This window comes from Teleopsis dalmanni, chromosome 2 (genome assembly GCF_002237135.1).
Source record: "Teleopsis dalmanni isolate 2A chromosome 2, ASM223713v2, whole genome shotgun sequence".
NCBI classification, from domain to species: domain Eukaryota; kingdom Metazoa; phylum Arthropoda; class Insecta; order Diptera; family Diopsidae; genus Teleopsis; species Teleopsis dalmanni.
In genome coordinates, this window is record NC_051847.1 from 52,893,191 (window position 1) to 52,909,951 (window position 16,761).

The 16,761-nt window shown below is 27.7% G+C and overlaps 1 protein-coding gene across 1 annotated transcript; it reads right to left on the minus strand.

Moving 5' to 3' along the window:
- Nucleotides 1-455: 455 nt before the first annotated feature.
- Nucleotides 456-16,744, minus strand: LOC119677717 (glycine receptor subunit alpha-2). Its single transcript, XM_038089176.1, has 9 exons — nt 16,661-16,744; nt 12,873-12,943; nt 8,017-8,116; nt 7,786-7,940; nt 3,292-3,447; nt 2,849-3,219; nt 2,657-2,785; nt 2,435-2,539; nt 456-907 (listed from the first exon to the last, which is right to left on the minus strand). Exons 1-9 carry the CDS (start codon nt 16,717-16,719, stop codon nt 695-697), a joined length of 1,359 nt encoding a protein of 452 aa, XP_037945104.1. The 5' UTR covers nt 16,720-16,744; the 3' UTR covers nt 456-694.
- Between the last annotated feature and the right edge of the window lie 17 nt (nt 16,745-16,761).

Genomic DNA, 16,761 nt, shown 5'->3' on the forward strand with positions numbered 1-16,761 from the left:
TTTTTTTAGTATATTTAATAAAGCAGAGAAATACAGAATTACTTTTATATTTCTAGTATGTAATAAAATTATTATCTCTAAAAGCACCGAATTTGTTAGGTCAGTAATTATATATTTTATTTTATATTTAGCTCGTAACTACTTAAAAATTAGTATATAAGTAATCAATTTCGTACTAAGTTTTCGCATGTACACTATATATAATCTTAAATTTAGTTTATATCGAATAAAAAGCTTCATATATAAATAGATTATTATACAAAAATAATGTAATAATTAAACTATTATATTTTTGTAGATTTTATATAAATTAATATGTATATAGTATGTATATTGGAAAATCATTTAGCAAGACATTGGAAAATATAAGCAAACTTCTTCTTTTATACTAGTATATAATTTATATATGTTGGAAAATATATAATTGTTAATATTTACTTTTTAATATATAGAAATTTAAGTCTACAAAATAAAATTATATACAAGCTAATAATAATGTTGTCTAGAATAAATGGATGATTTTTTGTAATTGATTAGTTCTTTTGTGCTTTAAAAGCGTTCTTATATAAATAAGGTCACTAAGTTAATTTGTTCCTTCCTTTTCCAAATATTTTTTTAAAGTCTATACACTATACATTCGTTTTATTTTTATTTATCGGAGTCCAGAAATATGTATTCTGGAACTCCCCAAATCCTAGGATGACTTCATCAACAATATTGGCCAATACAAAAGTACAAAAACAAAAAATAAAATAGGAAAAACTGCACGAGACACTTTGTCTATTTCACGCCACATAATTTTTTCTACTCCGGTGTCTGTATCTGTCCAGGCAACTGAAAGTAGGCTTTGTCTTCGAGCTGGTTTTGGAGGGCCACCATTACCTTGTAGTGATGTCTGTAGTGAAGTCTGAAAGAGACAATATGAGTATATTTATAAATTGTTTAAAATAATGTTTTAAACATTAAATTATGTTTCTTAAGGCTTATTTTTTGTTTGCCATATGACATAAATTCTGTACAACTAGCTCATGTTACATATCCTTTTGTAGGGTGCAGCAACATGGAAAAGGAAGTGCAATGCTGATTGATCTTTGGACGAAACAGATGCCGACGAGGTCCATAGCTATAAAAATATTTAGAGGAGCGGGAAGGGAGTTGTATTTCAATTAATTTTGTTAATTTAGAAAAAAATTAATTTGTTGTACACCCACGATGCATTAGTAATGAACATCTATATGTATAAATATACATATTAATAATCGTATTTCATATACGATCCATATCGGAAGCTTAGGGCGTTATTTTCAGCTTCTCAAGTCTTCTTCGCTATGTAACTGATAACCATATCGATACAAATTTATTATATATTTTGTTTTAAGTAAATATGTACTTATTTTGCTAAGTTGTCAGGGAATAAAGTAAAGCCATTAGACGTAAGTTTATAGTTTACTAGCAAAAATGTTTGGCTGGTAGATATACTGCTTTAAATTTTACAATAAACAATAAATGTTACAAAAATATATTAGTTATTATATTAAATTTAATTTAAAAATTACAAAAAAATTTTTTGTTGGCTTTCTGGCTAAATCTAGATGATGAAAAAGCCATCTTTTCCATCTAATCTTATCCTAGTTTATGGATCAGACTAGATGAAAAAACTATAAAACTTATGATCTTTGCTGTCACATTCACTTTAAATACATGTTCAATAAAATTACTTTTAAAGGCTTTTATAGCTTGGACATGTTATCAGAATGGAATACGATGTTTCACTAAATAAGACGGTCCGAGTAAGTTAAGTTAGGAGAGCATTTACTGCACTTGATGTGATAGATTAGAAAAGCACGTCTAAGCAGAAGCACCTGGAGGACAATTTTATGTCCGATCAGAACTTACTGGATTTGTTTAAACCACTTAAATTAATGTTTGCAATAAATTTAATTTGATGTTTAAATTATTTATTTAAATTTTATTCAATAAAAAATATCTACAAAATGTTTTTATAAGTATTTAGCATAAATTTCGTGTCTATTCGGAGTAAAACTTCAAGTAGTACGAGTATGAAACTTCTCAAGATAGCGTTTTAAATACATTGTATTTGTAAAATTATTATTATGCTGTATAAGTAATGTTAAGGACATTTTATATAATGGTTAGCCTTAGTGACAGTATTCAGTGGAGAAATATTGTTAGAATGAAATTTAGAGTTTTGACATTATATGTCATTTAAGTATTGTACTTGAAAATATAAAAGGATAAGAATATTTTTAGTATTTCTCAATCGGATTGCCGCTTTTACCTTCTCATCTAGTTAAATTCCGCATTGCAGAAAGTCCTAAGCAGGTAAAGCATTTTTTTTAGATAATCTAAGTCAAGGATTTATATACTTTATATATATTTTTTAACATTATGTATTACTTCTTGTGTAATTTACCTGGCCTGGTGTAGTTGGCGTTTGTGTAGCTTTTCGTGACCGTACAGCGCCACCTTCCCAACTTGCTACCGTTGCACATTGCCCTTTTTCCATGTTACTTATGCGCTGCAAAAAAAAACAAAAAAAAAATTATAAGAATATGCAAAATTGTATGCAAATTTGTTTGATATTGTTTTCATTAAAAAAAATTACACTGTCTTGATTGAAATAATTGTAGCTTACCATTGGCAAAACCTTTGGCATTTTATTCACTTGGTACTGATATTGAACGTCCAACACTTTTACCACAACAAACTCTGCCAAGGCAGCAAACACCGATACCATGCAGCCGGCCATCCACAGGTCAAGGGCCTAATTAAATAAACAAAAACAAAAACAAAAAGGCGTAAAAAATAAAATTTTGATTTTACTTACTTTTACGTATGCCACAGGTGGTATGTCGGCTCTCAGTCCAGTAAACATTGTTACCAGAGTTAACATACAAGTAACAAGTAATGTGACTCGTCCTGGTATAGCATCTAAACCAAGCCAGAAACTAAACCATGATAACATCACAACCAGTGAGGACGGTGCAAAAGTTTGTATTAAATGATGTCCGATTTGTCTTTCAAAACGGAAGTACACAGTTAATCGTGAAAAGTTGCCCACTTTTTCAGGCATATATCCATCACTTTCTTCCAACTCTAGTGGTTGACCTAGATTATATTGTAGCAATTTAAGTTCTGGATTAAGAGTAACACCAGAATCAGACCAGCGTAATTTAACTTTTTGATTATTTGATGAGACTAAAAATATATATATTTATAAATAAAACAAATCACACAGATTTTATTTTTATTTTGATTAATTGTACTTACAACTTTCGATATATATAGGACAGACTTGAATGTCCATAGGATACAACTGAAACTCCATTTGGCAAGCAATGATAGCATGCATTCTGGCTGCATAACGTACTGTCTTGTTCTTGTACAAGGTTACCGATGTGAATTTATGGGTTAATGTGGCAATTTCTAGAAAGAAAAACATAAAGCAAAAAAATTTGGAAAAATGCAGAGTAAAGTATGTTTTATTAGTTGTTCGATTGAATTCTTTTATAATGACAAAAATAATTTATAAAAATAAAGGAAATATACTATTTCCAAAAATGATTCAGAATATATAGTACATACACAAATAAAACAGGTACATATGTGCAATATAATTATTTTAAGTTTGAATTGTTTGATTAAAAAAATGCATAAAGTAGTGCATATTATCGTTTAGTGAAGCTAATTTATTTTTAAAATTTTAAACATACTAAAAATTTGTGGAACATTGAGGCTATGTATTTTAGTGGCCTGTGTGTGACAGCCGTTGTAATATAATGAAACAAAACTTAACTTGAAAGATTTGAGGTCGTCATATATAACTTTCTGGAGTTGTTTTTTTCATATATTACTATACCATATTTCATATGGTATATTAAATGTGCTCTAATGATTTATTTCGTCTTGAAGCTTTTTAGTTTAACATAATTGGTATATTTTACAATTTTTCTACAATAATAAAAAAATTTAGCACTCATATGTAAAGAGATTTTTATTGCTGATTATAAAGGTGCCACAATCAACTGTCAAGAAAGTTTATTTGTTTTCATTTTAAAAATTTAGGTGTCAAAGATGCTACACTGTCTAGGCGATCTATTATCGAAATGGTTGATGAAATTAACGATCCCTATGGGATTGGCCGTAATATGACTGTTTGGTAGGTATACAAAGGTATCATTCATTATGAGCTGATGCAAATTTCCATTGCTATAATATCACTAAAAACCATCAATTAAAAAAAATTAGACTACCAAAGCGGTAAAAATTGAAAGGTCCTGACTTAGAAGTTTTAATGTGATTATCGTAGCGTATTGACTTAAAATTGAAAGATATAATTTTTTTGTTTTATGTTCTTGAGGAAAGGTGATCGAAATAAATAAAAAGTGTCTGATATAATAGAGTTGAATTTGAAATTAAAAAAATTTTAATTATGATAAAAAACGCCGACTACATTTTTGACCAAACCTATACTTTTTTAAAAAAATTGGCTATAAGAAAGTTTTGATAGAAAAGTTCTACAAAAATTGAAGTCATAAAAATGGAAAACAAGTAATTTAATGCAGCATATGTAAAAGTATTATTTAAGGACTTAGAGTAGGTAAGAGTGATTAGTTGACCTTTAGTGTTCTTCACTGGCAAAGGTTACACTAATTTAGCGATTTCCAATTCCACACATTGTGCCGTTTTTTAGTGTTTATTTAAAAATATTAAAAAAAAATATTCATTTTGTATTTTCGAAAATGAAGGTCAATATTTTTGGCTGAATTGTCCGTATAACCTAGACCCCACGTGCCAAGGTTTGAACCTAATTTTAAATAAATTACTGTTGTTAGTTATTTCACTTAGTAACATTTCTATAGTAAAGTTTCTTTAATTTGAGTTTAAATTACAATTCAATATAATATTAAATACACAAAAAAATTAATTATAATTATAAAATGTTATGAAAAATTCGAAAAACTATTAAGAACCTTCCGCTTTATATATATGTATAATATAAATAAAAATTATTTTGTAATAAAAAAATTTTTAAAAATATAATTATTAAAATAAAAAAAATAATTAATAAATAGATTATTAAAAATAATAATAATTCAATATATTAAAAATATTTTTGTGGTCGTAAAACTGTTAAAAAATCAATAATCTCAATTTTAAGTAAATGTTGTACATGATATATAAAAAGTATTCAGAATTGTTATATATAATATAAAAAAATCATCGATCAAATAAAATAAATTTTGCCACTTTAATAGCACGCTCTGCCGAGTGCCATAAATTTTGGACTAAGTTTACGCATAATATATATTATCCTGAATATTTTAAATATTATATTTTATTAATGTAAAATAAATATAAAATAAATATATGTGTATAAATATATGATAAATAATTTATAAAAGTATATAAAAACAATAAATAATAAAATGATCAAATTAACATATAAAAAAATTGAATACAACAAAAATCGGATGAAGGTTCTAAACTTATCATACCTTAGAGGTTAGATACCGTATTTGCTGTTAAGTGAATTATATAGTGCTTTATCGGCAATAGAGTCATTGACGTATACAGAGGCAAAAGGAGGGTTTCTTAAAACTAATTTATAGTTTATATATAAAAATTTAATTGAATATAATACGTTATATCTTGCGGCGTTGGCTGCACCCAAGTTCCTCCTTGTTTACGCAACTGTATAGGGTGGCCGTTATCATGGAGTTTTGTTCAGTCATGTAAAAGATTTTATCCTGTCTGATAAATAAGCTGTGGATGTTTATAAACATAGTGTTAAATGATCTCAAATCTTTGAAAAAAGATAAAGGTTATAGATAGCTTTATCTAAAGATAATTTGTCTTCTAAATCTCTTTTAAAATAAAAATTGGTTTATTATAAAAGCTTGTGCATAGGTGTGTATTTATTTGCATGTGAAATTGTGATTAAAAAATAAATAATGTGTCCTTAAGGGGAGACACAGTGCAGAGTAACGCCAATTATCTTTATAATGGATGCACTTTTGTTTCATATCATATCTTATTTCAGTTCAACTTCTGAGTAGATATTTTTAATAGTTTAACTGTTCAGGCAGTTTTATTTCTGATTTTTATAAAGTATGGAGTTCTGTGTGTTTAAATCTTAAATTTTAGTTAAAAAATTTAAATTGTATATACTAAAATGACAAACTACACTATATTTCTGTAGCATACCGTAAGAATCTTTTCTACCATGGTAGCTATATGTATACAGCGATAGCGTAGGAATTTATAGTCTTTAAGTACAACTACTACTATGTCAGCTTTTCGAAGGACATGCTAACAACAAAAACAGTTTTTAATATAAAAAAAATTATTTGAACAATTCTTATATCTATAATTAAATCTGAGGAGCCATTTCGATTGAAATTCAAAAAAATATTTCAAATATCCATATTCATTACATATCATATTTTAATATTGAATATTAAAGGTCGTTATTAAAATATCTATATATGTTATCATTCATTTATCTCAAAAATTATTAAACTATTGTTTTCATGAAGCTTTTTAAGAAAATAGTCTTCAAATAAGTGGAGCTTGTATAGCTTATTTACTCGTATTTGTTATAAAACATAGTAATGCTTTAGATTTTTTCGATAAATTCTTAGAAAGTTCCATTCTCAAAAAAATTGTTCTTAATCTTTGACATAGACACAGACACAGACTCAGAGAAATATAACCAAGCTTGAATAGATGTATACGGATACGATAGATATGGATAGTTTAGATGGTCTATGATGTTTTCTTTAGAAACTCAATATGTTTCTTTCACATTATGTGTTAATTTTAGATAAAAATTAAAAATATTGGAATTAAAAATTTTTTAAACTAACTTCAAAGATGCATAAAAGTAAATTAAATTGCTATTAAAAATTTTTTAAGAAGAAATATTATTAAGAATAAAAACACGGTATATCAAACTAATAATGATATAGATATATTATATATATTATAAGCGAAATGCATTAAAGTTAAATCCATTCAATAATGTGCAGGTGCTTAAAATGTTATTTATTAAAATTATTAACTGTTAAGTAAATAAATTTTAAATAATATATATAAAAACAAATATTGCTTATAAGTATTGGGGCGCTTTTTACTCTTTTAAGTCTCCCCTCAATGATTTTTATTATTTCTTTGTGAACATTTTTGTTTTTAAATTTGAATTTTGTGATTTTTTTATATTTAAATTGTTTTTGATAATTTTTTTTTGATTTTGCAAAAACACAAAGAATTATGGTTATACTATACTTAAAGTTTTTTTCAGATGTAAATTTTTAGTTTCTCTTTCATTCTTGTAGCGGAGTAGGGAAGTTGAAGAAATATATGGACTCCCAAATCCTAATGAAGTATAGGCGTGAACGTTGGCAATCACGTTGTTGTAGTTGTTGAAGTTGTTAGTTTGAAGTTAGTTGGAGGTAAGATTACAAGCAAATATTCGATATAACGTATTAATTACAAATGAAGAGTTAGTAAAATCATAAATTACGATCACTACAACATATTTTCTATTGATGAGTTTACGAATGAAGTAACAATGTGTATCTCTTTAATGGAAGAGATTTTCAATATTGGAATCGTTAACATAAAAAAGCAAAATGTGTTATCTACTTGAATATAGAAATATGGATTATGAAAAAAAATTCTTTAATCTACTTTTGATATATTAAAATTCCAAAAGCTTTAATGAAATAAATAAAATTTTTAACTAATTTATTTTGCACTTACCGGCTATTTTAGAATTCAGGAAGTAAGGATCTGGTTGCCATAAATTATCAAAAAATTCTGGAAGTAACGTTACATAATCATCTCCTTCTTCAAATATATCATCCGAAATTTCCAATCTCGATTCTAGCCAACGCTGATGTATGAACATATCTACTCTGTTTCATGCACATATAATAAACATAACAAATGCAGAAAATTATCTCTCCTAAAATTGTATATATGTTCACTTACCTGAAGTCCATATCCTCCACATTAATTGAATTAATATCTACAACAAATATACTAAAATCTACTATCACTGGTGATCCTCGTTTCGAAGGCGGTCGTATTTCTTAAAGAAAAACCAAAATATTTTAAATTAATATAAAAATTTATTAGATACATACATTTATTGAGAAATAATAATTATTTGAAATCAATTTAAATAAAATGGTAAATATAATTAAATTTTTCACGGCGTATAATACTTTAAAGTATTACCTATGCTAGAAGTGACAGTCATTGCTGTTATTTAATGTGGAATTTTATGTCGCGGAGACCTGAAATCACGGTGTTCAAGAAAACATGTGTCAAGATAATGCGTCAATAAACGCCCCTTTGGAAATTTCTTGGAATTGAAGTACTAAATGAAGTCATGAAATTATGTGTTTGATATAACTCCCCCTTTGGTAAGCGGGTAGGCCCATTCAACCTCTGCTGATTTTTGGGTCTCAGCACCCGGTGTGAATATGCAACTCCACGCTGAATAAAATACAATCATTCTTCCCAAGTAAGTTTGGACATTAACCACAGTCACCACGATACTGCCAACGTTAATTGGTCAGGATAGTCAAAGCTGCGGGTACCGATCCCCGTGGTACCAGATTCACAAGTGAACCTCATTCACTACCATTCACACTTCAAATAGTATCGAAATAGCGCCGGGATCTTAGTCTTCTGTTATGACGGACATGCTTTACCTCGGGCATATTTCGTGAAGGGTCGTTTCAGTACCCTTTACTGATACTGAAGCGACAGCGGTAATTATCGGTGAAACGACAGCGATAAATATTGTTGAAACGACAGCGATAACTGAAAATAATCACTGTCTGTCTAAACTGTATCGTTGTCATAAAGTGATAATCAATAACGGTCCAATCACAAAAAAGAGATAATGCTGAAGTTCCACTAGGAAGAGACACAAAAAAACAGAAAACCGCTTTTAAGTACTGGGTAACTTGCCGCATTAAAACCATTTCAGCTATTTATGTAGCTTAAAAATCGTAATTGGATAAACTAAATATTATATTTTGGTATTGTTCAAGTTATCTAAGAGAGTTTGATAAGTTATAAATATATAATTAAACCTCTTACCACGGACAAAAAATAATTATCCATTGTTAACAAAAAATTAAACAATTTACTCAATTTACTCAACTGATCCGATCCTTAACATTCATTCAAATATTGCATCTTGCTAGTAGTGTACAATTTCAAATTTTAACTACATCCACTTCCATTATTTAATAGATATTAGTTAAAAATCGACAACCAAGAAATACTTCTCACATTTTTTATCAAAGTTCAGAATAAAACAATACTAACAATGAAATGTACATTAAATAGACCTTTTGAAAAGGCCAGAAGCTTGTAAACTTAAAAAGTCATATGATATAGATCTAATTGCTGAACTGCACAGATACAATTCGGAATAATTACAAGGTATATTATTGAGAATTACTATTTGGATACTATTCTATCATCAAATGCAAAATAATATCACTAATGTCTTATGGACAAGGTATAGATTATTATGCGTATGAATTGAAACTGTATAGAATAATTGCATATCATATTATCAAGAATAATTAACAGGGTCTGGCACAATAGCTCACATAAGCGTACATCATACGCGTTTGGAATGATATATTGTAAGACAAAATACCCATACTATGATAAATGCGGAAAGCATATGGAAAGGAGTTTTAATGTGAAGAAAGTCGATTAAAACACTGAGTTCAAAGGAGGTCATCCGAAATATTTCTATTTCTAAGGATATTTCTTAATAAAATATTAAGAAGCTAAAAAGTTTATTTGTGAAATTGTATTAAGATGATAAATAAGGTAATGCTTTATTGGTATATAATTTTTTTTTGAAGAAATTGAAATTCTATATTAAAACTATATCAGTTTTAAGATATAATTACCAAATAAACAATAAGTGTCAATTAATGCATTAAAGTGATTCAGATAATAATTTTAGATATCTTTATTGAAGTAAAATATAATATATAATAAAAAGTAACTGCTAATGACTTTACAATATATATGTACAATATTATCGATTTCCAAAGAGAGAAATCAGCAAAGCTTGAATGTCCTCGAACTTGGTAATTTTTCAATGAAATGAAGTATTTCGTAAACAAAACCTGAACAATTTCTGATTTGCTGATAATGGACATGGGCACGAACACTTAAAGGTGTTTTGTTATTTGAATATGTGAAAATTTGAATAGAACTCACCACCTTCTTATTTGCATATTCTAAACCAAATAAAGAAAAGCAAAAGTATTTAATTCGAAATACTTAAGTAAAACATACAATATTTTTTTTTGTTCTATTACGTAGGCCATTTTTCAAAAAAAGGACATTCTAATGTTAGTGTGAAGGTCGTATGGAATAATATATTATTGTATTTACTGACTTACATACAAAATCAAACTTTCAATAAAACTTTAAGGCTATTTAATATAGTATTTTATTAAATAAAACAAAAGAAGTATATGTCTGTCAGTAGACGGAAGAAATTGCTAGGTTATAATACTTAAAAGATATAAGTGTATTTTTGGTAAAAGTTTGATTTACATCTTTCATATGGCATCAATAAGAGAATATTTTCGACAATAGACTTCACTTAAATTTGGAATATTATTTTTATAAGTCAAACATCTATTCAGATATCAGACAAAATATTTTCTTAGCGTATAGTTGATAGAAATAAGTTTAAAAAAATAATACTATTATGAATTGCATTTATAATATGTAGTATAGGTATATTATTGATCAATAGTGTAGACGGATAATATATATAAGCTTTAATCTTGAAGCTGTAATTATCAGCAATTACCTATAGCGGGACAGTTTTTTGATCAAGAAATCTTACTATCGTTAAACTCTGTCAAAATTTCTTAGGGAATGCTTTGAAACTGCCTATCGCGCAGAATGGACTCAGTTACAGTAGCCGTGTGACTTTTTGAGATATGAAGTGCACAAAGAAACGAAAGAACTGAATATCCCACATAACGAAGAATTGGATTAATTGATTGGACCCAATCCATTCTGTACTCTGGTCAGATGGCATATAATGGCAAAATGCAGATACTGAGAGAAATCTCAATTTAAAAACTACTAGATGTCTTGAAAATGCTAAGAAATTTATCAATCACGCAAGACGGTTTCAAACAGACTTTTTGTTTATTTGAATTAGATTGATTTTATTAAGTTTCTGATAGGACCTATTTAGACTGGTGTCTCAGTCTCAACACAATAAGCATTTTAGAGATCAATATTTGCAATTTTTGTGAAATAAATATTGAAACAATCTGAAAATGCACTAAATGCATTTGTTGCCTTTGACATGATATGAAACTAAGTACAAAATTTGAAATTTTTCGTTAGTAGCTTTCTTTTGACATGTAACCAGTCGTGAGATTAATTGGAGAAATATCAAATGTATGCTTGAGGGAATGAAATTGATTTTAATGCTGACTAGCTATCAACAGATCTACACTTTGATTCCTCCAAAAAAAAAAAACTATTGGTTTGGATATAAAAATGTATTAAAAAGTTATTAAACGATGAAATTGATTTTAATGCTAACCATTTGTCAACAGATCTCCACTTTAAGTTCTCCGAAACAAAAGCTAACGTAAATGGTTTCAATTTTTTTCTGGCTGTACTCAGATTCGCATATAAAAATGTATTAAAAAGTTATTAAATGCTGAAAATGATTTTAATGCTAACCCGCTGTCAGCAGATCACCACTTTGAGTTCTCCGAAGAAAAAACTATTGTAAATGGTTTTACATTTTTTCTGGCTCTACTCAGGTTTGGATATAAAAACATATTAAAAAGTTATTAAACGCGTATATACTTGGTATGTACCCAACATGTAGTTCCACACTACATACATTTCACGTATGTATACTATCGCATTACACTTACAAATTTAAGCCTACTCATTTGTACCTCACCTCCATTGTGACAGGTGGATTCATATTCTGCAGAACTACTTTCTACATCTTATCCTGTCCTTATCATTATATTCCATTCTATATCTTTCTATAGCAACCCTAGGGTGTGTGGCCATATTATTATTATTATTGCATTTCGCATTTTTGTTAATCCGGTGCATCAGGTTTTGAAGAAATTTTATGCCAGATTAAAATAACAATAAATACGGTATGTTGCCATGAAGTGGGCATTCAATTTTCCATTAAGCACACCAAGTGCACAATTTTGTGAAGTTAACATGAGAAACCAATTGCATCTACGTCACGCTTATAAGCGAATTAATAAAATAATGAGAAAAATATTGATTTTGTATTTTGTTCATAATAAGTAATTTATTTAAATTATAATTATAAAAAAAACATGTGCTAAGTCATAATTAATTCAATATCATAACATAAAACAGTTACTAAAAGAGTGACATGGCTCACAATGCTTTGTTTGTCATTTTAGCACAAAACAGTACTACGAGTACTAATGCCGATTTACTGAGATGGCGGAGATGTCACGCAATTCACTAACTAAAAGTTATTATAATCAAAAAAGGAAAGTAATAAAAAACTTATAAAGAGGGGGAAAGTTAACAATTAAAATCGAGAACAAATATGAAAAAAGTAAAAATTTACACATGAATATCGTGTGAACATGTCGCGTATTTCAGAGGCATATCGTGATTTCGGAAATATTAATTTTTGAGTAAGTAAAATAAAAGCGTCCGGAATAATATTTATATCGTATTTAAAAACAAAAAATTGTTTTAAAATTTATAAACAAATTTTAATCTAAAGAATTAATAATTTAACATTAAAAATAATTTACCCTTGACATAATCTGGTGGAAGGACTACACGCGGCTTTGCCGTGTAATTAACATAAGCCTCTGCGGATTCCCTGCAAAAAATGAAAAGTTTTTTGTATTATAAATATATAAAAAAAATTTTAAATATTAAGAATTAAAAGTAAATGGAATAAATATATATAAGTAAATATTGCACTCTTGCAATTTGACAACTCAAAAAACTACAAATTCCATTTGAAGAGAACTTACGTTTTGAAGCTTTCTCATTCTTATAAGAATTTATACAAGTATGTTAGTTTATTTATTTACACAAACTTTAGTCTAATTAGAATCAATTTGCTCCTGAAGAAGCGGACAAACAATCCGCGAAACGTTGAGCGTTTAAATTTATTTAATAAATAATTGTGTAGGTAAATTTGTTTTTGTTTTATAACTTTAAACATACGTAATAATCTTTAGTAGTATGAATAATAATAAATATATAAAAACTTATTTTTTGCTATTTGTATGTAATTTATATACTTATTATACAAAAAATATATTGCATAAATAATATTAATATATCCTAGAACAATATAAAAAATGACAGTAAACATAGTTCAAATGTTAACCCATTAAGCATATTTAGGGCCTTTATGTACTATGTGTTAATTATGAAGGTAAAGCTTAGCAATTTTGTGACTCATATTATTTTATTATTTTTTTATTTTTGGCATGTTATTAATTACAGTAATTAAGAACTTAGCCTATTTATTAATTTCCAATTTCCTCTATTTCTGGCTATATATCGTAATTCGTTAATCGATTTAGATGTTTTCCATACAATAGTACGTCTCCACGTCGTTCTAGCTCTTCCTACACTTCTTTTACTTTGAGGGTTCCATTCAAGTGCAGCGTGTGAAATTGCCGATCTGTCTTTACGTAGAGTATGGCCCAGCCAAATGTATTTGCGCTTAATTATTTCTTTGCTGATCTCCGTCTGATTTGTGATACACCACAATCGTTCATTTGTGATTATTCTTGGCCTGCAGATTCCTACTATTCTTCTTAGGTAGCGATTGACAAAGGTTTGTAGTTTTTATAGAATCGAAGAAGTGGTATGCCAAGTTTCGTTTCGATATAGCAGAACTGAATATTTTTATCTTTGATTCTAGTTGATTTGATGCTGTTTTCCATACGCGAGCAAGATTGGCAAAGCATTTTTTGCTTTTTTGATTCTTTTTTCAATACCAGCTCCTGTACCGCTGTCAGTTGTTATTCCAAAGGTTTAGTTGGGACTCATATAATTACAAGCAAATATTATATACTAAAACAAACATATTTAAAATATAAGTGATTGTTATGTTTTAAGGCGACCGCGAATCGCACTATTGTTTTCAGTTTAACACATTATTGATTTTAAAGATATGTTGCACTGGGTATAGTGTAATCTCAACATAATTAACAACAGTATCTAATATTCTATCATAAGTTTGAAAATATTTAATGACTATTTATGATACACAGTAACTTCAGGCAGTCATGTAGCTGCAAACACAATAAGTAACGTTTCTACATAGTTAATGGAGGATTGCATGAATCAGTTAAAAACTTGATTGAGCTTCTTTTGAATAAATGCAGTGTCACTGCAAATGTAGTAACAATAAAATAATAGGAAAAAAATATCTTTATAAGAGCAGAGTGCAATTTATAGATAGCAGTAGAACTACTGTCGACACATTAATATTAAGCCTGGACTTTTTGACGTTTTCAAATTGTGATTTCTCGAATGCAAAGCACATATACGACGTTCTAGTTTGCATTATAACAAAAACTACCAGATGTCATCTATTATCTTTCAGAAATTACATAAATAATATATGTACACTTATTATAAAAAGAATCCATTATCATTATATAACAAACAAATTATCAATTAATTAAAAGGTTTTTCGTCACCTGTATGGTAAGCATTATCGAGTGTAACATGTTATTGCACTATGCTAGCGCTTAAATTAATCCAGTATTAATTTTTATTAGACTGATTGGCGTATGGCTTTCTATTTTTACTGATGAATTTTCTTATATACTGCACGCGATTGAATTTGTTGAGATTTTTCCGAAAACATTTACATAACAATAGCTTATAAAATAAAGTGTCAATATAGATATCTCTAGCAGAATTACAATGAATAAGGAATCCAGAATAGGGTACCAACAAGATTATTATTGACAGTTGGCATTCTAATTAATAAAAAATTATGTCCAAAACTCGTAAATAGCATAACTGATAAAAATTAACATCAATCAAAAAGAACGTGTAATAAGATTAAAATATCACTCTCTCTCAATATTGAGTGATTACAAAAGGGGTTTCAAATGCAATATTAGAAATATGTAAGTCAAAGATTCTATTTTGAATTATATTATTATTATTATGTTGAAACTGTTTTGAGTTAGTGCACTTAAGCACTTATACTCTTTTTTAACTCGAGGTTTCTTCAAAACCCCTCTCTACACCTTGACTAGATTATTGTTTATCACTTCATCAGACTAAGCAATAATTGACCTCAGATCTCCATACCTCTCCGAGGAGCCTGTAACCATTCTGAGATTTGATGACGCGGTGTTAGTAAGTCTGTCAGATTTCGCAAATAATTTCAGGGCTCTATCCTTTGATGGGATCAATCTTGATGTTCCTAAGTATGTCATTTGTCCTAATATACATCTTATATATTGCAATTGGTAATTACTTTTTTATGTCAATAGAAAAACCAATAATTTTTGCAACTGCGATGTTTCTTCCTGGTCGGATAAAAAGACATTTTGGATAATAGTTTTAATTTTTACTGAAAAGTATATAAAAATATAAATATCTGTATTGGTGATTTGTAATATGACATATAAATATAACATAACACATACATGTAAACCATGATCATGGGAGATTAGAGTAATTAAGAATTAATGAAGCTTTACTTAAATTATTTAAAAAAAAAGTAAACAAAAGTTATGTATTAATATTGCAAACTATAAATCTTTAAAAATATACTCCTATTTAGTAACTTTTATTTAAACAAATCAAATCGTAATTAAACTTGATTATCATCAAATTACCATCAAATAATTTAATTACACCGCTCAGTTTTTGTTTGGATATATCAGTATACATTTTTTTGTTGAATTTGGATCTTTGCACACTAACAAACTAATTAGACTCACATAAAAATATTAAAATCACCTCACATTTCAATAAAATTGGCATTATAGACACACTAACAGGTTAATCCATAAAATAGTGCAGAGTTGCTGATTGACACCAGTTCAAGTGAACTATCCGTAATAAGGGAATTGTTATTAGACAATTATATTTACGTTTGATTTACGAAAACAAATATGTTGCTCAAGGACTGTTCAGTCAAGAAAGTTACAAAGTTGTTATCTGTTATCTAGAACTTTAATGCTTAAGTGATTTGAGTTTAACTTTATGAAAACCAAAATCAATCAATCATCAATCTTAAACTGATTTATCAAATTGTATCTATTACTTATTTAATTCAATATATAATTTTTAAACTATGAAAGGTTTTTCGAACAGTGTAGTGAACTACAACAACAAAAATTCATTTTATATTATTTTAATTAATTGAATTTTTGGCGACCATACGGCGTTTCGAGTATTGTCAAATAAACTATATAAACTATATAAAATCTCAATAATATAAAAAAAATATATAATTTATTTATAATATAATATAATTAATATATTATTAATTTTTAGGTACAATTTTTTTTTAAATATTTATTTTTTTTTATTATTATGTACTTACCACATCAATGCAAATCCCAAACTGATTGATAAGAAAAAGTTTGAGTATTTATCAAACATTATGATAAGGACACAATGGAGGGGAATTATAAAAAATTAAGA

Excerpts from the sequence above, each read along its gene's own strand:
- LOC119677717 (XM_038089176.1), bottom strand. The coding sequence starts at position 16,719 with ATGTTTGATAAATACTCAAACTTTTTCTTATCAATCAGTTTGGGATTT. Across the intron at positions 8,117-12,872 it reads TCCACCAGATTATGTCAAGG|AAATACGACCGCCTTCGAAA; the intron begins GTAAATTATTTT and ends TTTTTCTTTAAG. Across the intron at positions 908-2,434 it reads CGCCAACTACACCAGGCCAG|ACTTCACTACAGACATCACT; the intron begins GTAAATTACACA and ends TGTCTCTTTCAG.